The sequence below is a fragment of the Cynocephalus volans genome, chromosome 17 (genome assembly GCF_027409185.1).
Source record: "Cynocephalus volans isolate mCynVol1 chromosome 17, mCynVol1.pri, whole genome shotgun sequence".
Classification (NCBI taxonomy): Eukaryota; Metazoa; Chordata; class Mammalia; order Dermoptera; family Cynocephalidae; genus Cynocephalus; species Cynocephalus volans.
The window spans coordinates 38,716,962-38,740,737 of record NC_084476.1 but is presented as its reverse complement, the minus strand read 5'-3'; the positions used below and the strand labels follow the sequence as shown (position 1 = coordinate 38,740,737).

Here is a 23,776-nt window from a genome sequence, read left to right as displayed (position 1 = left end):
TCAGGAGAGGAGGGTTGCCACAAGCTGGGAACTCAGGACTCAGTTTGGGGGCTCTCTCCTCCCAAGCTTCACGACCCCCAGTCCCTGCCCTGCCCCATCCCCAGGTTCACTCACATACATATAATACATTGCAGTGTCCAGCATCACCAGGTCAGTGAAGAACAGGCCAAGGTAGGGGACAACACCTGTGCCAATGTGGTGAGGGTACTGATTAGCATCTGCTCTCAGGTGCATGCAAAACAACTCCTCAAAATCAGCCTCCTGGACCCCGAACCCAGGTCTCCCACTTGGAGCAGCCCAGGATCCTTAGCTGTCTCCCCCCAAATTCCCTCCCCCCCCCCCACTTCTCTCAAAGTATAACAAACTCCCTCTAGCCACCTCCTATAGCTGGCTTTTGACAAATGACAAAGGTTATGTGCTTCCTGGACCTTCTATTCCCCCAAATCTGCCCTGAGCCCAGATCTTCCAGGCCCTTGCTCTGGTCACTTCTAATGGAGGCATTTCAGGCACTGTGGCACCAGAAAGGAAGGCTGCAGGAGAAAGGCCTCCTCTTCTCTTGATTTGAAGACCTCCATACTCCAAACATCCGGGAAGAGGGGGGATTCTGGCTAAACCTTCTTGACAAAATTCTTGCTGAAGGCAGGCAAGGATGATCAGACATCACCTGGGGAATGGAGGAGGATAAGGAATTTGATTGGATACCAAAGGTGATCAAATATCAAGGGTGGGGAGTTCTTGCTAAACTGACTTAGCAGGATTCTTGCTCTTGAAGACAAAGCCCAAAGATAGGGTTTAATTGAAGAAAGGTTCAGAGGAGCCTGCCTAGAGGACAGGTCTTGTCCCTGGATCCCAGACCCAGGGTCCAGTGCTCTGGCACCTTCTGCACCGAAGCCCTCAAGCCTCCCTCTGCTCTGAAGGACCTCCAGGGGGTAGAAAGCATTTTCGCAGCATCTCAGAGCACAGTAGGTCATCACTGGAAAACAAAGGCTAATAGACACTTTCTGAACATGTGAAACCCTTGGGGTCATCCACCCCTAGCACCTTAATTTATACAGGAGCAGACTGAGGCTTTGTCTCTTCACTAGCAGCCCCTGTCTACACTAGAGTGGGTGGGCTCACCATAATTGCAGGAAGAAGGGTGGACCACAGGATCCTAGTGCTGTCCTCTCGAGACTGCTGGGAATGGCCCCGGCCCAGATAGAGCCCTGGGAACCTTAAAGACCCCTTCCCATCATCTTGGTCATCTCTCCCCAGCCCCACACCGTGGGTCTCTGGGCACATTGCTTGAGAAGGGACGCCACTGCCCCACTGCACAGCTGCCTGGAACCTTCTTCTTTTCCTTCCACTTACCAGGTGTCTGCTCCTCCTTGACCTCCTACCCCCTACGATGGTCTCCACCTGTGAAGTCAGTTTGTGTGTGTGCCTATGCACTTGTGGGGTGTGGAGAGGAAAACTGCCCCATGTGGATACCCCAAGATCTTAGGGGCTATCATTTCCAAAGCAACCATGAGCCCTGGCCTACAAAACTGGAACCCTCCCTTATCCTCTGGATTCTGCCCACCTACTATGGTGTGGGCCAGTCCCTGACTCTTTCTAGTCCTCAGTTTCCCTCTTGTACAATGAGGGGCCAGATTTGATACTGCGCAAACGCGTGCTCGTTGAGGACATGGTGTCAGGCTCCATCAACACTGGACAGGTGTCCGCCATGGGGCCGGCTTGGGCGCACGCAGGTGCACAGGCCTCCTAACGTCGCTGGTGGAGGTGGACACGGAGCATGGGGCAGCCAGGTCTTGGGTCAAAGACCAGGAGCTCACAAGGGACCATGAGCAGGCTGAGGACAGCGCGTGCTTGAAAGCTGCGTCCCACCACTGGGCATGCGCATGCGCAATGCGCCTGCCGCGCGGTCCTTGAGGCTGGTGCCACGCGATCCCGCGTACCAGCCACCGCTTGTTCTGTGCGCCCCTGTCCTCTGTGGCCCCGTGGCCACCCCCAGTAAGGGCAGGTGGAGGCCACAGAGCGCTGGCCCTGTTGGGCCTGGGGAGCAGGAAACCACTTCTTCTGTTTCTCCACAGCCCTGGAGTGTGTTGTCAAGCTTTTGAACTTCACAATTTTGTCGTATCATGGCTGAGCCTGAGCACATTTTCATGCATTTAAAGCTGTTGATATTTCTTTTTCTGTGAACCGTGAGTTAACATCTTTTGCCAAGTTTTTCTTTCTGTTTTTACTTTATATCTGCTTTTCTTTTTTTTTTTTTAATTTCATTGATTTAAAAAATTGTTTTATTTATTTTATTTTATCAATATACAATGTAGTTGATTTTCATGTCCCTTTACCGAATCCTCCCTCCCCACCCCCTCTCCCCTCCCTCTCCCCCCCGTCCATCAACATCATATATCTGCTGGCTTGTCTTAACAAGTTCAAGAAATTCTGATTGTTGTTTTCCTTATGAATTTCTAGGTTTTTGTTTTGGTTTGGTTTGGTTTTCTGGCAGCAGGCCGGTAGGGGGATCAGAACCCTTGACCTTGGTGTTATGAGCACCATGCTCTACCAACTGAGCTAACCAGTCGGCCCTAGGAGCTTCTTATGTATTGGGGAGGTGAGCCCCTTTGTGATATGAGTTGCAATTATTTATTCCCAGTTTATTATTTCTTCCTTCTTTATTACGGTATTTTGCTTTGGTCTCCATCTTTTTTTGTTTTTGGTTTTGTTTGTGTTTTGTGTGTTTTCCTGGGGTTTTGTTGTTGTTGTTGTTTGTTTGTTTGCTATGTATTACTAAGATGTTGCTTATCCTCACGGTGACCAACAGATTACACAATCACAAGAAGGCATCTCACCAGATAGCCTGTGAAACTGACTATGCAATTTCAAAATTTACATAGAAATACAAAGGGCGGAGAACAGTCCAGATGATCTGGAGGAAGAACAAAGTTGGAGGACTTACACCACCAGATATTAAGACTTGGTTTAAAGCTACAATAATCAAGACTTTGTGTGCTACTAGTGCAAGGACAGACGTAAGGAGAAACAGAAAAAATAGAGAGTCCAGCTCAGACCCACACTTTGGACATTCTAAGGATGGCAAAAGAGGCACAGCAGAGCAGTGGGGAGAAGACAGTCTTCTCAGTAAATGTCTGGGTTCTCCAGATGGGAAAGAAATGAATTGTGACTCACTCCATACAGAGCAGAACGAGATAAAAACCAATTCTAGGTGGACTGTAAATCTAAATGTGAAAGTTTAAAACAATATTTATGGTAGATGACATTGGAGAATATTTTTATGACCTTGGGGCAGGCAAAGATCTCCTAAGTAGGACACAAGTACAGAAATGGTAAAGACAAAAATTAATAAATTGTGCTTTATTAAAATTGAGAACTTCACTTCATCAAAAGACACCTTCAAAAAAGTCAAAATGCAATGGGAATAAATATTTGCCACGTGTTATGTGCAAAAAGCCTTCTCTTAGGATATGTAATGAACTCCCATAAATTAGTAAGAAAAAAGGACAATCCACCAGAAAAATTGGACAGAATATTTGACTAAGTGTTTCACAAAAAAGTATCCAAATAGCCTATCAGTAAATTAAAAAGTGTTCCACATTGTTACTCATCAGGAAAATGCAAATTAAAGTCAAACTGTGATACCAACACATAAGGGCTAAAATGAAAACCAGGAACAGTATCAAGTGTTGGTGAGGATGTAAAGAAACTGGGACTCGGCCTACACTGCTGTGTGTGTAAACCATTACAACCACTTTCAAAAATTCTTTGGTAGTATCTCCTAAAGTTGGACATCCACACACTCTACGACCCCACAATTCCACTCTTAAATGTATACCCAATAGAAATGCTTACACATACTCACCATGCAAAAGTATGGTTGCAGCAGCATTATTGGTATATTCCCAAACTGAAAAAACCCAATGTGCGGCAATAATAGAAAGGAGAAATAAAATGGGTTATATTTTTAAATAATGGAATGCTATACAGAAATAAACTCTAGTCACATTCAAAAACATGTATGAATCTTTTACATGATAAAAGAAGCTTGATATAAAAGAGTCTATTCTGTGTGATTCCATTTAAATAAAAATTTTTTAAAAGCAAAACTAATTCAGAAGTTAGAATATTTGTTATTCTTGGGGAAGAGAGGGCAGTGACTTGGGACAGATACCTCAGAGAGGAGTCTGAAGAGTTGGGAATGTTCTATTTCTTATGGGTACTGGTTACTGGGTATGTTCCTTTCAGGTAATTCATTGAGATATACATTTATGATTTCTATGCTTTTAGGTATGTGTGCTATGTTTCAACATGAAAATCCAATCAGTTGGACAGAGAACTTCTTTTCTGGTTAGTCACAAGGCCAGATTTCACAGTGGTTGGTTCAAGGCTCTGGAATTACATGGTCTAGATTCATTTTCTGGATCTAACCATTTCCTATCTTGGAGATCTTGTCCAAGTGACTAACTCTGAGCTTCAGTTTCTCCCTCTGTAAAATGGATTAATTACAGTATTCCTGTCCTAGTTATTGAAGGGATTAAATTTTCTTAATAACTAGTAGCTATTGTGGTGGTCCCTGTTGTTCTTTCTTCTATGGACTATGCAGAAGACAGACAATGGCCTGGGGTACAGGAAAGAGGATGAGTTTTGAACCAAGAGACATTTTCTAGGTGAAGAGTGAGAGGGAAAAGATCAGAGATGGTGCTGAAGTGCAAGGAAAAGAGTCAGAGGCCTGACATCTCTCCTTCCATTTCCTGTCTCTGGCTTCCTGCCCATCTCTAAACATGGGAAATAGACTAACCAGGTGATCTCTAGCTGGTTAGTCTTTCCAGCTACGACATTGTCGGCTTGGGAGGGCAATGGAAATGCCATCTTTATTAGTCTGTTTCTGTTGCCAATAACAGAATTCCTGAAAGTGGGTAATTTATAAAGAAGTGGATTTTATTTCATACAGTTTGGTGGCTGGGAAGTCCTAGGTCCAGAGAACACATCTGGTGAGGGCCTTCTTCTTTGTGGTGACTTTTTACAGCATCCAGCAGTTCACATGGTGAGAATGGCCTGAGCAAGAGAGAGCTAACCTTCTCACCTGCTCTCCTTATAAAAACCATCAGAAGCATGCCCATTACTCCACGAATGGATCAATTTATTCAGAAAGGCACAGTCCTCACAATCTAATCACCTCTCAAAGGCCCCACCTTTCAAATACCATCACTGAATTTCTACCTTATTAATACTGTTACAATGGGGGTCAAGTTTCCAGTACATGAACTTTTGGGGACACGTTTAACCTATAGCCCCATCCAAAAGCCAAACACAAACGTTCATGTTTGATCCAAACTCACACACAAAGGCCCAGAAATGTAGGATTATGGGTTATTTTTATTTTCTCTATTGAATTTTTTTATTTTCTAATTTTCTGCAATAGTGTGTTGTTTAAACAGAAAACGAAACAAAACAAAAACCACTAGACAGGATATGCCCATGCCTATATATTTATAGCCATATGTGATTTTTTAAAAAAGAAAGAAACCCCCAAATTACAGGTGTACCAATAATTAAAACCCAGAAAGCATTCGTACAGGGAAAATTGTTTCTGATGTACAGACCCAAGGTAGTAGGGAAAGAAATATCAGAGACTGCAAATAATTCATGGATATTTCCTTTTTTTTTTTTATTGTGTTTTTCATCCGTTCCCTCAGTCACCTACATTTTTTCTTTTACCAGCTAAAACGAATTCAATTTATGTTATAAAATTTTACCTTGTTAATAAAACCCAGGACCAAAGAATGAGAATAAGGGTTTTCTTCTCCCTGTTTCTTAATTTCTGATGCTAGATTGGACAGAACGATCACTTGTTTTAGGAAGTTGGCGTGGGAGCATTGATTAGCAATCTGCACAGGGATCCCTGCCAAGGGTGGGGGGGCGGATTCTCTAAGAAGGAGCTGAGAGTTTCTTATGTATATGGGAAACCCTAGACCACATTTGGTGCCAACCACAAGCATTTTCAGCTTTGGCCAGGCAAGCCTTGAGCCGTGGATCTGAGCCCTTCAGCCTCCTTTAAACTGGGAAAGAGACGGTTGTTTTCAGAGTCTTTCAGCTTCTGACTTACAGGCAAGAACTACCCTATGCTACCTCCCAGCAGAGGTGGTTTTTAGCCAAGGCAAAGAAGACGGGATGAATTTTCTTGATTATGCTCAGTGCTACATCTCATATCTCCTTCTAGCTTTCAGAACATTTCATGTGCTGCTCTGGATGCTCCTTGTACAGAGGAGAAACTGGCAGTGAAGGAAGCAGTGGATTGAGTTTCGCCGCTGCACTGGGGCGCTCCCGGCCAAGGGCTCCCCCTCCTCCCTCGGAAGGGAAGCGTGGGCGGGGCCAGCGAGGCCCCTCCCCTCCGCGTTGCCTTGGAGACCATGGGCGTCCTGTTGCTGTCGCGGCTGCACCGGCCTTGGCTGACTTGAGCGGTGCTTTCTGCAGGTGGGGACGCGTCGGGGCCGGGCGCGAGGCCTCCCTCCAATCTGAGCTGGGCTCGGGGGGGGGACATCCAGGGCCTTCCCGGGCTGCTTCGGGGGGGTGGTAGGGAGGGGTGCAGGAGGAGCCGGTTGGGTCTTCCCGGCACACAGTAGGCGCCTAATTAGCCCAGCCAGAATCAGGCTGCTCCCTCCCTCCACTTTGCCCTCCCTGTGTCCCCTGGAGGGTGGGGTGGGGTCCTGGACCCGAGTTCAGCGCCAGGTTGGGGTCCAATCCCAGCTGACAGCCTGGATGCGTTGACTTTTCCCAGAAGAGCCTGGCAGGGTGAAGCACAAACAGTAATCCTGCATTCCTCCTGTCCCCCAGCTTCCTCGCGCACTTTTACCTGCCCGGGAGGCCAGTCTCCTCCGCGAGTTCGCGAGTTCGGGGCTCATCTGAGGTTAGTTTTATTCTTTTTCTTCGCCCCCTCCCTCTTCGTTTTGTTTAAAATAAAAACCCTGAGTCGGCGTGGTGTCCCCGAGCAGGCGGTCCCGCTCCGGGGGTCCTGCTCGATAGATGCCGCCTGCGGTGCCCGTGGTTGTCCCACGAGGACCTGCAATTGGGCGGGCGTCGGTTTCCCGACTTCGGGGTCGGAATTGAGACCAACCCCAGACGCGTTTCCTGGACGACTACTTCCCGGCGGGGGCGTCCAGCCAGCGGCCAAGATGTCGTCAGTGGGGAAGGTGACCCAGGTTCAGAACGGGAACGTCTACCATCAGATCTTCCAGGCTGAGGTAGGGCCCGCCCTCTGTCCCCTTTACTGTCTGCTCGCCCCCAAACTTCCCTCTGCTTCCTCCAAACTCCCCTCCCCCTGGGAATCTAACGAAAGAAAGGCTTTGTAATCAATTTGATTTTTAACAATAATTCTTATTGGTTCTTAAAATATACTAATACAAAATTAGACTGTCTGTTCTTGAAAATTAGAAAACCTGAATTTGAATTTGAATTGCTCAGAAATAGCCTGGATTAACCATTCAGCCCTAGGTCTTTTTCCCATGCATAAAAGCAGTTCTGATTTTTCTGTTTAAGAAACGTGTTTCATTCTGTACTTGGGTTTTGAAACTGCTTTGTCTCCTCAATAGTATCCCACAGACCCTTTCCCATGTGCCTGGGTATTCACGTCTTTCATGACTCTCCATACAGTATTAAAGGCCTCTTGGTGACTGTGTAGCTTGTTGAAATTGCCTTGTTCTCTCTGAAGCACTGTAGGGACAAAATGAGATCTTAAAGAAACACACAGACTTAAACCCCTCCTTTGAAGTTCTGTGCTGCTTATTTAAAAAGAATTTTCATTCCTAATTTGATCCCTAAATAATGCTCTCTGTAGAACCTTTGGAAATTATAAAAGTCTAAAGATACCAAAGAAACAACAAAATTGCTCACATAATCCTACTCCCTCTAAGCCATACACCATTCCTAACGTTTGCCATAGTTCCTCCCAGTCATTTTTCTAAGCTTTTTAAATTTTGAGATCATACTGATAGTTTAAATTTATGCTTCTAAATGATATGTTTATATATCATCTCATAAGCATTTTCTCATGTCATAAAAATTCCTTATAAGTCTCATCTTTAATAAATGCCTAACATTTCATCAAAGGACACCATGTTTACTCAACCAATTCCCTGTTATTGGACAGTTCTGTGTTTCCAGTTCCTGTGATTATAAAAAAGACTGAGACGAGTATTTTGATCCTCATTTAAATTTCTTAAAAGATGCCTTCCTAGAAGTGGCTGAACGACTATTATGGGGGAGGAGAGCCCTCCTGCAGGGGGTGTGTCGTGAGGCTGAGGTCTCCCTGCAAAGTACCTTTCTGGTGGCAGGTCCCCCATGTGTCCTTCTAAGACAGCCACAGTCAGCATGGGGGTGCTGAGGCGTCTGCAGCTCTGACCTCCCCTCCCCTGTCTTCCGTGGATTCAGGTGCAGCTGGTCCGATCCCTGGCAGCCACTCGGAAGTGGGCTGTGGAGCGTTCTTTGACCCCAAAGAATGTCAGGACACCCATGATCAAGAAGGTGGAGATTCCTGAAGGAGAGTTGTTGTCTCCTCGGCAGCAGAAGTGGGTGCACAGCCTCCCCAATGACTGGGTCACAGAAAACCCAGTTCTATACAGGTAGGTCCCATCCCCCAGGCCACACCCCTACATACTGGGAGTACCTCAGAGTCTTCAAAAACTCAAAAAGAGCTCACACAAGATGAGTGCCGGGTAGGAATGAAGCCTCAAGTGCCTCTCCTGAAACAGGAAAGTAATAACTCCTAGTTTGCAGGATTGTTTGCTTCTCCCTCCCCCCTTCCCTCTCCCAGTACTTATTGATTGAATGGCCAGGGCCAGGCACTGGGTGTGGGATCCCACTCTCATGGAATCTGGGGCCTGGACAGTAAATAAATAAACATGTCCCCTGCAAACGTGGGAAGGCTCTGATTGAGAGGACAGGGGCTGTGGGACAGGAAAGCTCTCTGAGAAGAGGCCTTAGCTGAGACCAGAGGGGAGGGGGAGGGGAGGGCAAGGGAGGAGGGAGGGGAGGGCAAGGGTCTAGGAGGATGGGCTTGGCCCATTCCAGAAGGCTGAACAAGGTCAGTGGGCCTGGAGAGAGGGCAGGAGATGGGGCTGGGAGAAGCCTTGCAGGCCACAGTCAGTCTTTTGGACTTACTGTAGTGAGCAGCTGATTTGCATTTCAAAGTCCCTCAGATAGGTCTGTGCAGAATGTGGGGGGCTGCAAGGACAAGTGGGGAGGCCAGAGAGGGGGCCACAACACTCGTCCTTGCCGTAGGTGAATTTCAGGTGCGTTTTGGAGGCAGAACCCACGGGACCTAGTCATGGACTAGATGGGAGGAGAGGGTTCCCTAGAGGCCTAGGGCTCTGGCCCGAGTGCTGGGTGGACAGCAAAGGTGCTGTTTCCTGAGATGGGAGCAGGTGTGTGTGTGTGCAGGGGGAACAGGGAGATTAGGAGTTCCTTGTGAACCACCAAGTTCAGAAGTTAAACTTGAGATTCCTAAGCAGTCATTTTAGCTCACTGAGCTCAGACTCCTCAATTAGGGAAAAAAGAAAAGGAAAGGATCTTCCTCTTGGGGTCCTTGGGAGAACAGAGCAGGAGCTGGGCTTCCCTCAGGCTCTTCTCAGCACATGCCATAACTCCTTGCCTGGCCTGGGACTCTGGGACCGGAAGTCAGGCTTCTTCTGCCTGCCTTTGCTGTCCCTTTCACCCCCTTTGGAGCAGGAATGGGCCCAATGCTGGGTACAGGTCTCTGCCCTGACTGACCTTGGAATTTTCCCAGGGAAACCTCCCCCAAGGCTTCTGATGCTCAGCACTCATAACTACCTACAAACTACCTACAAATGGGCAAGTCCACTGGCCCACCCAAGCCTAGATTCCAGGTCAGCATTCTCTAGCCTATGGCCCCCTGCCTGATGCCCTGGCTGGGGATCTAGAGGTGCAAGCAGCTGGGACCTGCCCAAACTCCACCCACCTCCCACAAGGGCGGTGTGGCAGCCTGGCTGTGACTCTGGCTCCCACAAGGGTCCCTAGCCCCTTCTCAGCTGACTTGTTCTCATCCAGACCTGACATCTCCTGATGTCTCCCTATGCCTCCTGAGGGTCCCCTCTTCCCCAAGTTTCAGTCTAGGACCACCTATCATACAATATCCAGATCAGCATCAGTTAGGAGCTCTTAGCACCCACAGGACAGTGTTTTGGGAAAGGCACTTCTCACAGAGGGCACTGGCATTGTGCTGTGCTGGCTTCCTGGGACAGATGGACAAGCCCAGCTCTGTCCTGGATGCAGAACCAGAGCATGGACTGTGGCAAGAACAGAGATGTATCTGTAACTTTCCAGTCCCTGCCACTCTCAAAATGACTGGGCATCCAGAGTCTCCCTGGGGTTCCTTGTCCCCTGACCTTGAAAAGAGTCTTCCTTCCTTCGTTCTCCTCCGTCTGCAGCCTCTCCTGCCTTCACTTTCTTCCCAACCAGCCCAGCCCCAGTGGCCAGGTCACCAGCTCACCTCCCTCAGTCCCCCTCTTTCTTCCCACCCAGCAGAACTCACATCCTCCTTCCTGGGTCTTCCAAGAGCCAGAGCAGCTGGACAGAACTGCCCAGTCTGTGGGGGCAGGAGGCTCCCAGACACAGCAGCCCCAGCCGGGCCCTTTGGGCAGCCTCTCCTAACCTGTGGTGCTCCCCACGGTCCCCTTCCCACACCAGCCCCCACCCAGTCCATCCCCTGTTGACCTCAGAAGAGAGGCCACAGGAGGCATCTCCCTGTTCTCCTGGGCTCCCCAGGTACCTCCCAGGGGCCGGGAACAGCTGGCACTGCCCTGGCTTCCTGGCGTCATCCCGTCCAGCCTTTTCTCCTCCTTCTGTTGAGCCCTCCCTCAAACATCGATCCTACTGTCTCTCTCCTGCCTCCGGCCTCTTCCTGGTTCTTAGGCCTCTCCCTTCTTGAAAGGGGAGCGTGTCTCAGCCCCTCCCGCCATCACCCTGTCCCTGCCTACCCCACCCTTCTCTTGAGGCCAAGTGTCTTTGACAGGCCTCTGCCTCTCCCCGATGCTCCTCAGCCCTTGGCAGTCCAGCTCCTGACCATGCCCAGCTGCTCTTGCTGAGGACACAGGGGCAGTCTGCCAGCCCTCCTCCAGGGGCAGATCTCCTTGGGAATCCCGGGTCCCTGGGCTCCCCACACAGCACAGCTCCTGGGTCTCCCTCCCTGGCTTCTCCTGTTCTTCTTTTCCTGTCCCTTTTGTGAGTTGGCACTCTTGGGCCTGCCCTGGCCATCAGGCCAGCTCCCTGTAGACACTCTGCAGAGCTAGCAAGGTCAGACTGGGCTGAACTGATGAGGGGCAGAGCCAGGACACGCCATCTTCCTCATGCCTCAGAGCAGAGGGTGCAGGTGCTTGAAAATTCAGGCAGCCAAGCGAGGCTGATCCACCTGTGCACTCTGTCACCTGGGGCAGGGCCCCTGGAGACCAGCCCAGGGTAGGGGGTAGAACACGACTAGTGAAAGCAAGCCCCCAAGCCCCGGTGCAAGTGGCCGAGAAGCCGGAACTCACAGCAGTTCTCACCATCCCATGGGCTCCTATGGGGTTGCCTTGGTCCAGGGGCATTCGGAATAATAAGGCCTAAAAGACTCCCTCTGGAGGGTTGGCCTGGGCCCCATCAGCTGCAGCCCAGGCCCTGCAGGCTTTCTCCCTGCTAGGTCTGCAGTGAGGACTAAATGAAAAGATGGCTGGAAAGCACCAGATACAGGGCAGGCCCCAAGGAATGGTAGCAGTCACTGAGACTGTGGGATTTCTGTGGTGCTTGCCCTGTAGACAGTGCCTTCAACAAATTTTTATTTCAGAGCTAATGTCACATCCAACCCCCCTCATCCTCCCTGCTGAGACAGTTTGTCCTGGGATCTCAGCTCTCTCCTCTCTCACCCAAACCCAATAGGCCTTGATATCACAAGGGTCTGTGTTGGAATCCCAACTCTGGTTCATACAGTGGCTCCTGTAAGCCCCCTGCCCCCTTCCCCCTTCCTGGAAAATGGAATGCCTCAGGATAGGTTGCTGGAGGAGCAAAGAGGACGCATGCTGGAGCCTAGCACAGCCCGGCTTTGTCGGGCTACTCATGCCTCCTGGTCCTCAGTTTCCCCATATGGAAAATGGCTTGGGCCCACCACCCACTCTTGGTTTACCACTCACCGGAGCAGAAGCAGGCTCCCTGAGGGCAGAGGCCCGACTTCTTGTCTAGGGACCCGCAGTGTCTGCTGTCAGGAGATGCCCAGGCAGCATTGGCCGGGAGCCTGAGCACTGCCTTGGGGCCCTCTGGAATCGGGGTGGGCCCAGGCCACTGCCACTGCCCACCATCCCTCTGGACACTTCCCATGTGCCACAGCTGCCCTGGCTGGCTTGTGGGAAGGGGAGAGGGCTTACTCTTCTCCTGTGCTTGTGCCTCAGGGAAAAGGAAATAGCCAAGAGGGAAAAAGCCCGAGACAGTGAGAGCACCATCGCTGCCCGAGAAGTGCGGGGCCTCATGGACACCATTGGTGAGCCTCGGTCAGCCACAGGGTAGGCCTGTCCTGGGCAAGAGAGAGCCTGGGCGGGGGTGGGGTGGGGGCGGTGTCTCCTGGCGGCTCCTCTGAGGAAGCCCTGAAGCTCCCATTGCATTCTTCTGCTCAGTACCTGGAGGGCGCTTTCACCTGAGCATCTCACCTGAGGTTCCCCTGTGCAGGGGCTGCGATTTCACTCTGGCATTTCTCAGTCCACGTTCTCTCCCTTCATACCACACTGTCCTAGTCTGACTTTATCCCAGTATACAGGCTCTTTTTCTTTATGACTAAAAAACTAATACATGCTCACTGTAGGAAAACAAAGGAAGGAGATAAGGCAGAAAGTAAAAACTCCCCCTCCACAACAGCACCCCTTCTTCTCCCAAGAGAGCCACCAATACCCCCCACCCTGTTAACCCATATGGAACCCAGCTTCCCATGTAGGTGCAGGGGACAGCCAAGCACTGGGTGGGAGCGCAGACCCTGGAGCAGAGGGCCAGGCCCAAATCCCTGCTCAGCACTGACTGGCTTCATTCCTTAGCCCCCGTGCCTGGGTTTCCTCCCTCCTGAAGTGGGGCCGGTTCTATGACAGCCCCGTCAGGAGGTCATTGAGTTAGAACAATACCTGCTGCGTGGTAATAAGTGATGGTTATTATTATTTGTATGTGTATTTGCTTTTATAAAACTGAAAAAATACCATAAATGATATTATTCTATTCATACTACTTGGGATCTTTCCCAGCATTTATCTATCCGTGCAAGACCTCATTCGCTGTAGCACTTACGAATCACCTTCATCTCTTCTCTTTTTCTTTGAGCCTCTGCCACTGCCGGCCTGGCTCAGGGGTCCACCTTCTGAACCCAAGCCCTGGTGAGCAGGCGCTCTCTGCCTGCGCGGCCTATTCCTGGAGCTCCCCCACTTCCCTCCCGGAGCCCCCCCGAGGGCAGTCTCATCACCTCTTGTTGCCCCGCAGTTCCTGAGAAGAAAAGCGCCCTTCAAGGGCGAGAAGAAGCCAAGAGGAGGGGCCACGAGAGCGCTCTGGCGAGCTTTCAGGAGGAGATCGCGCAGATTGGGATGGTGAGAACGCTGCTGGGCCTCATGCTCTTCCCCACACTCCTCCCCAGAGACCTCCTCGCTGGCCTCGCTGCTGCCTGGAATGTTCCCTAGCCTTTGCCCTTCTGGGTCCTTCTGAGCCCTGGATTTCCGCTCACCCCGTCTTCTGTGACCCCTGTTGCCCCACTGTGGATTCCTGGGGCCGGCACTGTATTCGAAGCACCAAGAATGGGCATCCCTGGTGCATTCCTCAGTAGGCCCCATCTGGACACCCGCGGTACTGTCACCATGAGCTCCATGGCTTCGGTCAAGCAACCTACCTGTGCCTTCATTTCCTTTCTGAAGTAAACTTGGGATTCTTTCATGTGGCCACTTCTTTAAATAGTATTTGTCGAGTGCCGCCCATGGGCCAGGCGCGACGTCAGCACCTTCTTCACAGGGCTCAGCACAGGACAGAGTGCCCGGCGTATGGCAGGCTGCTGGTGGCCTCTGACTATGAGTTAGTCAGTTACCTCAACCCCTTAGGTCTAGGTAATGGCCCATGCCTGGCACTTCCCTGTCCCAGGGAAGGCCCCTGCCGGGGGTGTTGAAGCAATGGCCTTCACCCTCCTGGCCCCGTTGCAGGAAATGGAACCTCTCATCTTGGAGAAAGGGGGACTTTTTTTGAGAAAGCTGTCCGAATCTAATGACGACATCGAACATCTCTTCAAAAAGGTGGAAAATGACACCAACCTTGAGGATTTCACCATCCAAGTACGGGTCCCTTCATGGCCAGGCCTGTCCCACCCCGGTCCTATTCCTTCCCTCCCTTCCACTGGCTCCAAGCCTGACTCAAACTTCTCCACGTAGACTCTGTGGGAGCTGCGGGACAAGGTGGCCGAGATGTTCCTGCTCCAGAAGCAGGCGATTAAGGAGCTGGATGAAGCGCTGCACTCGCTGGAGTTCTCCCGAGCCGACAGAGTGAGTTGGCTGCAGACGGGCTCCTTGCTGGTTTCCACTTGCAGGGCTTATGGGGCATCCTTCTGTTTCCTTTTAGTTCTCCAGGAAATGAGAGTCGCTAACTATGGTGCCTGGTCTTTTCTAGCTAAAATGTGTGTTGAAGAAATACATGGGAATCATAGAGAAAACTTCCTACCTGGTGCAGCCCGATGTGTACAGGCTGATAGATAAAGAAGCCATGGTGAGTGGTTTTCCTGTGCAGACATCAGCCCATGGCAAAAGGAGCAGGTACCCAGGGCACCCCAAGTCTGACGTCTCAGGAATGGTGGGCTTTTCATCAGTAACATTTCCAAGTAACTCAGGAGGGCCACTTAGGCTGAGAATCAGAGTCTTTGCTACTGTCAGCATTTCCAATAGATATCTTTCTAAAGTACATTTTATACCTCTCTGCCATCTTAAACCAGGCACACCTAACACAGTGCCATCGTTTTGAACAGTGATGGTTTTACCAGGCACCTACTGGGCCGGGTCTCAGCTACTCTGTGCAGTGCGTTAGTGCTACACTGTGGAGCCATTGTATTGGGGCTTTCACAGTCTCTGGGCAGTTTCCCCCTCTGGGCAGTATCCCCCACCTGCTCTGTCTAGTTTTTCCAGTTGTCCTTGCCTCTCCTCCCACTGGCTGTCTGTGCCTGTTGCTGAACCATACCTGCCTCTTGGCTCTGTCCCCACTACTTCCACCATTCTCACCCCCAGCCTCCCCCAGCTGCTTTCCTTGGGATGGAAAACCCTAAATTCAAGGTTGTTCATGAAGTCTCCAAAGTCAGAGTAAAGCCTGACCCCTCCACTGACTGAAAGGACTCTTCCTTTGGCTGCTTAGAGGTGCACTCTGCTTTTGTGGGTTTCCTGGCCCTGTGCAGGAGCTGAGCTTTACCAGATAAGGGGACTCCTGGCAGCATAGCTGGGTGATAAGAGCACAGCATTCAGAATCACAGATGGGTCCAGCCCAGGTCTGTGGCATGGTGTCCTGGACAAAGCACAAGGACTGACACAGACCTCGCTCTCCACTGCCCAGACACGGGAGCACCCAAAATGACTCGGCCCTTGAACCTGGAACTCACCTCTCCATAAAATGGGGATAATACTTACCTGCCAGGACTTGTTGGGAGGATGCTGAAAGAGGGCTCAGCAGTGGTAGCTGTCTTTTGAGATAAGCAAAAGTTCCTAAATTGTATATATTTTACCCACTAGGAGAGTCAGAGATTTTAGTGTCCCAGTTATGTTTCAGTGTTTCACTTATTTCCCTATGCTTATTTTACTCATTATAACACATTTGCTGCTTGCTCTGTGTGCATTTACCTCATTTGATTACACGAAGTCCATATGCGCAAACATTATCCTCACATTATGGCTGTGGATCTGGAGTTTGAGGAAATACCTGCCAATGCCTCCCAGCTAGGAAGGACAGCTGGCAGCAAACCTCAGGCTGCACTGAAAAGCATTACTGGAATTTCTACCCACTGAGCGTAGCAGGGTTCTCACCCCTGCCTCAGGGCACTGTGGCTTTGGGAAATGTGTGGAGGCATTTGGGCTGTGTCCATGCCAGGGGGGGAATGGGGAAGCTACTCTCATTTAAGGAGGGACAGGGATGCTAAAGGACAGAACAGTGCCACACAATGAAGGATTGTCCCCACTCCCATGCCAAGGGTGCCCTAGTGAGAGCCACTGGGGGGGGGGGCTGCTGAAGAATGTTCTAGCTTGGCCTCTTTGGTCTGTGGGTCCTGGTTCCCATAACAACCATACATGGCTGGTCCCTGCTGATCCCTGATGGCATGAGCACTCTGCTTTTGGAATAAGCATATTAAAAATGGTGAACACTTAGCCCACTGGAGTGCTTAATTCCTTTCACCTTTTTAAACAAACGATCTGATGTGGCCTTGGAGCTGGGTTGAAGCTCATGTGGTCAGGGTCCCCAGTTAAGCCTTCAAGGAACTGTCCATGGCTGCTTGAGTGCTCACTGACCCCTTGGTACCCCTCAGACGCTGCCACCAGCCCTTTAGCCCTTGGCCTGCTCCTTAACTGGCCCCTCTGCAGCCTCCCACCACTCCTCTCTAACTGAGCCTTGTCTGACCGAAGAGAGCCTCCGTCCCACCCAGAGCCCTCCTGCCTGTGACCACAGGTCATGAACCATGCCCTGCTGGGCAACCGGAGGGCCATGGCCCAGCTATTTGTCAACCTGATGGAGGCCACCCTGCAGCAGGAACTCTACAGCCACCACCGCTGGCAGTGTCTGGTGGACTCCTGGAAGGCTCTCAAGAAGCAGGCCTTGCAGCAAAGTTTCAGGTCAGAGGCTGCCACACTGCCCACAGCTTGTCCCCAGCCCACAGGGGCTGGCTTGGGCTGGGGCTGGCATTCTCCCTCCCTTTTGCCATTCCTTTAAAATGCTACTGTTTTTCTAACTCTTTTAAGAAAAAGCTAGAAGTAGATAAAGATAATCCCTCCCCCCCAGTGAGAAGCACTGCTAATATTTTGGCATGTTTTCTGCCAGGCTTTTTTCAACCCATACAATACGTGCAGTTTTATTTATATCTTATTTTCTTCCTGAATATTATTTCGTAAGCATTCTCTGAGCTCAGTACAAACTGTTAGAACACAGTCATCTACTATCTTTCTAATTCCCATTGTTTGTTATGACGCCTAACCCTGTGCATATTGGGCCCAGGAGAATGGGTATCTGTCAGGCTTTGGATACTTCCCATCCTTCAGGGATCAAGTTTCCCTATGGGAGGGAAGGGGAAGAGAGGGCTCATCGCCACACTTCCTCCACCAGATGGCACTTTTGTTAATACTCACACAAGGATCTTGGGGCTTTCTTTTACAAAGAAAGGGATGCCTTGGACCCAGATGTCTGAAGGACACCCAAGAATATCTGTCTGTCTGGGCTCCGGGTCTTGGGGTGGGAGGCCCATCTGTCCATCTGCCTTTCCAAACAGAGAGCACCTGGGAATGAAGGATAAGTGTGCCAAGGCCTGGCTCCACCTTGCCTTTCCATAAGACCTTGATCAAGCCTTTGAACATTCGGAGCCCATCTCTTCCTATGCAAAACAGGCATCATAATGGGCCAGTGATAGGACTTCAGTCATGATCCAAGAAGACGCTTCATGGAAAGTGCCTGTCCGGGCCTGGGCCTGGGCAGCCATTATAAATGTCTGTAAACATCAACAGTGATGGCAATAGCTGACCCTTACCGGGATTTCCCATGACCACGCACGGTGCTAAGGGCTTTGCTTGCATCATCTTAATGAGTCCTCCCACGTACCGGGTGAGGAAGGTGCTGTTGTTAGCTCCATTTTACAGAGGAGGAAACTGAGTCTCAGAGTGGGGCAGGTGGCAGTCAGGACCCCCATCGGATCTGAACATGCTGGTCCCACGCTGTTAGTGCCAGAGCTTCACAGAGAGTCCCTCCGTTCTGCCCACCCTTTCCTTCTTTCCTCAGTGTCCTGGCTGGGGTGGGGGGGACAGCAAGGGGTGCTGGGGCTCCAAATGTTCTTATTGTGGGTCTTCTCTCCACGGTGCCAACATGTCTGGACACCCAGTGAGTTCTTGGCCAGTGAGAATATCCAGACTCCTGGGGCTGTGAAGGCGGAGCTGGAGGCCATGCTGAAGACCCAGGACACCCTGCAGCGAAATCGGCTGGAGCACCTCTTTACTCTCTGGTATGGGCGGGAGGGGTCTCTCAGCAGGAGTACCTTTGGGGGATTCTCCTGAGGCGTCCTTCAGACCAGGCCATCTCTCAGCTCTCTGGTCCTGGGCTTGGTGCCTGGACCCGCATTCTGGGGCATTCCAGCCCCAGTGGTAAGAAAGGGCATGACCCACAGCTGCAGAAAGAAGTTTAGTGTGATGTGTCAAAGGGCTCAAAACAAGGCCATGGCCAGAGGGGAGTGGGGAGGAAGTAGGGGCCTGTGGGTGGGTGAAGGGGTTTGGACCTTTCACTGAGGGCGGTGGGGAGCAGAGTGGCTCCATCAGCTTTGCAGCTTGGAAGTGCATGTCAGAGGGTTCTGACACTGGAGGCCAGTGAGGAAGATGCAGCCTTCAGACAGGGGAACTGTTAGAGGCTGTGGACGCTCCCCTCAGATGTGGGTCTATCCAGCTCTGATCCCATAATACAGCTATTTGGTGGAGTGCCCACTGAATGTTCTAGACCCTGGAAGGCCACTGCCTGGGGAGTCTGTAACCTCCACCCACAGCAGCAGGACAGAGCCTGAATGGTACTGCAAGGTGGAGACAGTTCACGTGTTGGGAAAATACTCCTCCTCTTCCCGTGCACCTCGCTTGTCCCTCCCACCCTGGTCACCCCAGGACACAGGTTCTTCTCATCTCGCCACCCCACATGCTAAGTTCTTCCAGGGTGTATATGACTATTAGGACCCCACATGGCTAGAGGCAGAGGGTCTCCCCCAGGCAGGCTCCTCCTGGCCCATGTACAGCCACATTTTGATCCAGGTATAGAATTAACAAGGTGGATACAAATCTCAGGGCAAGGGAAAGTGTTCATGTTGTTTTAATTCAACTTTTTTCTGACTCTGAGCCCCTGCTCTTGGTTTCTTTTCTTTTTTCTTTTTTTCTTTTTCTTGTTTGGCGGCTGGCCAGTACAGGGAACCAAACCTTGACCTTGGTGTTATACGCCACAATCTCAGCAACTGAGCTAACAGGCTGGCTGAGCCCAGGGGTGGAGAAATAGACTCCACCTCCCGGAGGGAGGAGCTAACAAACCTGACCCCATTTTTCAATCTGCCTCGCTATTTTTAATGACTTCTGAAGAGGATTCACTATACTTTACTTAGACAGTTTCCTATTTCGGGTATGAAGATTTTTATCATTACCGTGTATGTTTACAAACAGTACTGTTAAGTGATCATCTTAATGCATAAACTTTGTATGTATTTTGTATTGTTATCTCAGATTAGGTCCTAAAAGTAGGCTTCCTGGGTCAAATGATGGGAGCAGTTAGTTTTTTCCCACTGGAAAAATTCAGTTTTATTTTCTAAGTAACAATCTCGTTCATATTAAAAGACCTTTCTGTAAGGTATGTTTTCGGCACCAGGAACTCCCCAGCGGGTCCCTTTGTTTCTTCAGGATTGAGCTATGTTTCTTGAAGATGCTGCCCATTTTGGTCAGTCAGCATTTTGTTCACGTGCGGCTTACTTGTCATATCTTCCTTCCCCAGCGACCTCCTGCCCCCTAATTACAACAAAGCTCAGCTGACTGAGTGGCATTCTTCTCTCAACTCCCTGAACGAGCAGCTCGGTGAGTGGTGTTTGCAGGGTCCCATGTGGGTCTTTCCAGAGTTCAGTTCAAGCAGCAGCTTTGTGGTAGCTCAGCCCGCGGTCAGTCGTCTGTCTGAGAGGAAGTGAGTGACACCTCCATCCTGAGGAGGAGGGAGGGGCTGTGGAGAGCAGAGTGAGCGCTGAGGGCTCATAACCCCCTCCTCCCTTCCCAGGCCTCCCCAACTCCCTGTCCAGCCCATAGCCACACCAGCCACACACTCTGACTCCTGACCCCTGACCCCAGCGTGAGACAGACAGATGACTCCAATAACCACACGGCACAGGGGCCATGTCCTGAGAGTGTGAAGTGAAGCACTTGGTCCTGCAGTCAGAGACATGGGTTTGACACCCAGCTCTGCTTCACTCGACTGTGTGACCTTGGGGACGTCAGAGCCTCTCATGTCCTCTCCTCGTTTCCTCCTCCATAAAATTGAGATGTCAAAGGGAGTAATCATGGTCCCTACCTTGCAAGGTTGATGTGTAGTCATAGTTCAGTGCCTGGCTCACACATAGAGTGCTCAGTAGTAAATGGTAATGTTTAAAAAATTCTCTGTAACAAGGGTCAGCAGACCACAGCCCATGGGCTGGTAGCCTGTTTTGTAAGTAAGTTTTATTGGAACAAAGCTGTGCTCATTTGTTTACATATTGTCTCGGGCTGCTTTTGCTCTACAGTGGCAGAAGTGAGTGCAGACAGTCCCCAACTTAGAATCGTTTGACTTATAATTTTTTGACTTTATGATGGTGCAAAAGCGATAGCATTCAGTAGAAACTATCCTTCAATTTTCGATCTTTTCCTGGGCTAGTGATATATAGTATGATATCTCCTTATGCTGAGCTGCGGCAGCAAGCGGAAGCAACCAGTCAGCCATGCGACAACGAGGGTAAACAACAGATACTGTACTTTACAGTGTACTGTATTCAACAAACTGCATGAGATATTCAGTGCTTTATTATAAAAGAGGCTTTGTGTTGGGTGATTTTGCCCACCTGTAGGCAAATGTAAGTGTTCTGAGCATGTTTAGGGCAGATGAGGCTAAGCTATTGAGATAGGAGGTGCTCCGTTTCCCTGGGCTCAGGTTACAGGACATGCCTCTGGGTTATAAGCCATTCCCCAAGGTTTCAGGCTCCCCCTCCAGACCCTCCCCTAGGGGAAAGTTACTGTTGCTAGTTAGCCAGTTTTCAGCACCAACAGGAGGAAAGTGAGAACTCAGGGGGCTGGCTTATGCAAATCCAATGGCTGGGCATGCTCAGTAGAGAAGGGCTATATAACCCCGGTAGCTAAATGACCTTCCACTAGGGGTGCTAAAAAGCACAGAATATTCTTGAATATGTTCAACTATGTGATAGGATTTGACCAATGACCATGCCCCAAAAGGAGACCAACTGAGCATAGGCAAGACTATGTTACATAACTGGGAACCACCCTCTTAATTGAAAATTCATTAGATAGCAAAACTATAAAAGCCAAATCCCAGCAGAAGGCAGGGCTGTTGCTCACTTGCCTGGAGCCAGCCTGAACTCTGCTTGAGTGTGTATTTCTTTCTTTTTGTATCAAACTTCCTTTTCAACAAGTGGCTGCTCACTCTCTTGAGCCAGCCTGTACTCTGTACCAGACTTCAAGTGTGTATTTCATACTTTTGTATTAAACTTGGTGTGGGCCTTGCTCAGTCTCTGGAGCTAGGCTGTACTTTCTCTGTGACATCTGGATCTTTTATGCATCATATTAAATCTGTTCTCACTTTCTGCCGTGACTCTGCTCTTGAATTCTTTCCTGTGGCAGAGTCAGGAACCTGGTAAGAGAACAGGGTGGGTTGAAGCCGACTATCGGGTCCCCCAGCCCCTTCCTCTGGCATCACTATGATGTTTGGTAGGTTAGGTGTATTAAATGCATTTTCAACTTATGATATTTTCAACTTATAGTGAGTTTATTGGGAGCATCCGTAGTTGCAACAGAGACTGGATGGCTGCAAAGCTAAAACTGTTTATTCTCTATTCCTCTATAGAAAAAGTTTGCCAAGCTCTAGAAGATATGCAATAATTTTTCTGTCTCCTTTGAGGCTTACAGCAACCTAGTGAGGTCAATGGTATTGTTGTCCTCTTGTAATAGGCACAGAGAAGTGACATATCCCATGCAAAGTCACACGGCCAATGAAGTTTCACAGCTGGACTTGGCCTGGGTACTTCAGTCAGTAGTGCCCACCATTGCTCCTAGGGCTCTCAGGTTTATAATGCCCAGCGTGTTTCTGTAAGAGCCCTGAGACCCTAAATAGTAGCAACAGTTGCCATTCATTTGGCACCTCCTGTGGACAGATGTTGTGCTGGGCCCTACCAACCAGTAGGTGGCTCTGCCCTTGGGCACTTACAGTTCAGAGTAGAAGTCAGACCAAGCAGTACATTACAGCAGGAAGCAGACAAGTCGCCAGCCATGTGAGCCCATGGTCAGGGACGCAGCAGTTCGGGGGTAATGGAAGACTTTGGCTAGCAAGCGTTAATCCAATTAAGACCTGCAAGGCAAGTGGGAGTTGGCCAGGCCAAGAGGGTGGAAGCATTCTAAGCAGGGATGCAGCATGTGAGGTGGTCCACAGGAAGACAAAGCTGGGGACTTCGGAGAAAAGAGAAGGTGGCAGAAGAGGCTGGAAGATGCAAAGGGGTCAGACCATGCTGGGCTGTGTGGGGGCATCTGGGCCTTATCCTGAGGGCAGTGGGAACCCAGTGGAAGGTTCCGAGCTGGGAGTGAGGAGCAGCTCAGAGGGACAAATGGCTCAGAGGGGTGGAGGAGTGGAAGCAGGGGACCTGAGAGAGCCCATTACAGTGACCTCATAAAGGGTGGGATGTCCTGGCCTGGGAAATGGCCCTGGGGATGAGGGAAAGTGGCTTCAGAGTATCTCCTCATTAGTTCCATTGTGTCCTCAGTCTACATCCAACTGCCATCTACCTTGCCCTCCTCCCCAGCCCTTTCAAAAACAACCACCACAAAATCTCTAGTCTTTCAGTTTCTAGAAACTGCTAGGAGCACTAGAGGTGCTTATCTTAGACACCAGAGCCATGCTGAGTTTATTGTAAGTGGGAAACCATAGGGAGGAGAAGGGGAGAAACGAAATAGAGAAACAAGTGTCTGAGCTCTCTACTAGTACATTTGCTTTTTCAGGAATTAAGCACAGTCAGGATCTGTAAACACTCATTAATTTGCATACTCGTTACTGGTTTATGACTTGATGCAGCTTCCCAAAAGGAATTACAGCAGCCTTGAAACTGAGTCAAGTCAGGGTCAGGATGGATCCAGAACAGATCAAGACAAGTTCCCCATTTGAGGTCCTCATCTTGGGGTGTCAGGAACTTTGTGAGGAGAGAGATACCAACCCCTGATCCAAATCGGGACCAATGGTCTTCACCTAAATCAACTTCATCGTGGAGGCACTTTGCTGGGGAGAAGCTGCTTCACTTTGCAAACGGGCATTCCCCTTTCTAGTTCCCCCCTTCCTTCTGGAAGAGTGGCTGACACGTTTTGTTTTCTGCCCTTGTAGACAGCTACCATGTGGGCTGTGTGATGCGGATCCGCTTACTGTATGAGAAGACCTGGCAGGATTGCCTGGCCCACGTGCAGCACTGCAAGGTGGGCGTCCCTCCCTGCAGACCCATGTGCCCTCCCCGGCCTGGCCCCCTGCCCCTGCCCACCTTGTCTCCCCACCCCCGCCCTTCAGCCTTGATCCCAGTTTTCCTTCCTTCCTCCCAGGCCCCAGCCCTCAGTGGCCTCTGGACCTTCTGAAGCTGGTCCTTCTTCCCCAACTCCTCCCCAGTTATCCCTGCCAACCCTCAGGTTTTAGCCCAACCTCACCTCCTCCAGGAAGCCCATGTGAGAGGAAGTTGTGCACTCTCAGATCACCTCAGACTTTGCCCTTGACTTCGCATCAGTCACAGCACTGCACATTGTTTATG

General features: G+C 50.2%; 1 protein-coding gene and 1 non-coding gene across 2 annotated transcripts in view; one reads left to right on the top strand and one right to left on the bottom strand.

Moving 5' to 3' along the window:
* Positions 1-2,492: 2,492 nt before the first annotated feature.
* On the bottom strand, positions 2,493-2,570 carry TRNAM-CAU (transfer RNA methionine (anticodon CAU)). Its single transcript has one exon. It is a non-coding gene; the product is annotated as a tRNA-Met (tRNA).
* A 4,596-nt stretch (positions 2,571-7,166) lies between these two features.
* CCDC180 (coiled-coil domain containing 180) overlaps positions 7,167-23,776 on the top strand; it is a 56,603-nt gene continuing 39,993 nt past the window's right edge. The window contains 11 exon segments of the mRNA XM_063082615.1: positions 7,167-7,241; positions 8,428-8,618; positions 12,432-12,520; positions 13,498-13,601; positions 14,202-14,330; positions 14,427-14,537; positions 14,662-14,757; positions 16,693-16,856; positions 18,110-18,229; positions 19,741-19,820; positions 23,365-23,453. Of these exon segments, the coding sequence (XP_062938685.1) occupies positions 7,173-7,241; positions 8,428-8,618; positions 12,432-12,520; positions 13,498-13,601; positions 14,202-14,330; positions 14,427-14,537; positions 14,662-14,757; positions 16,693-16,856; positions 18,110-18,229; positions 19,741-19,820; positions 23,365-23,453 (1,242 nt within the window). The 5' untranslated portion in view covers positions 7,167-7,172.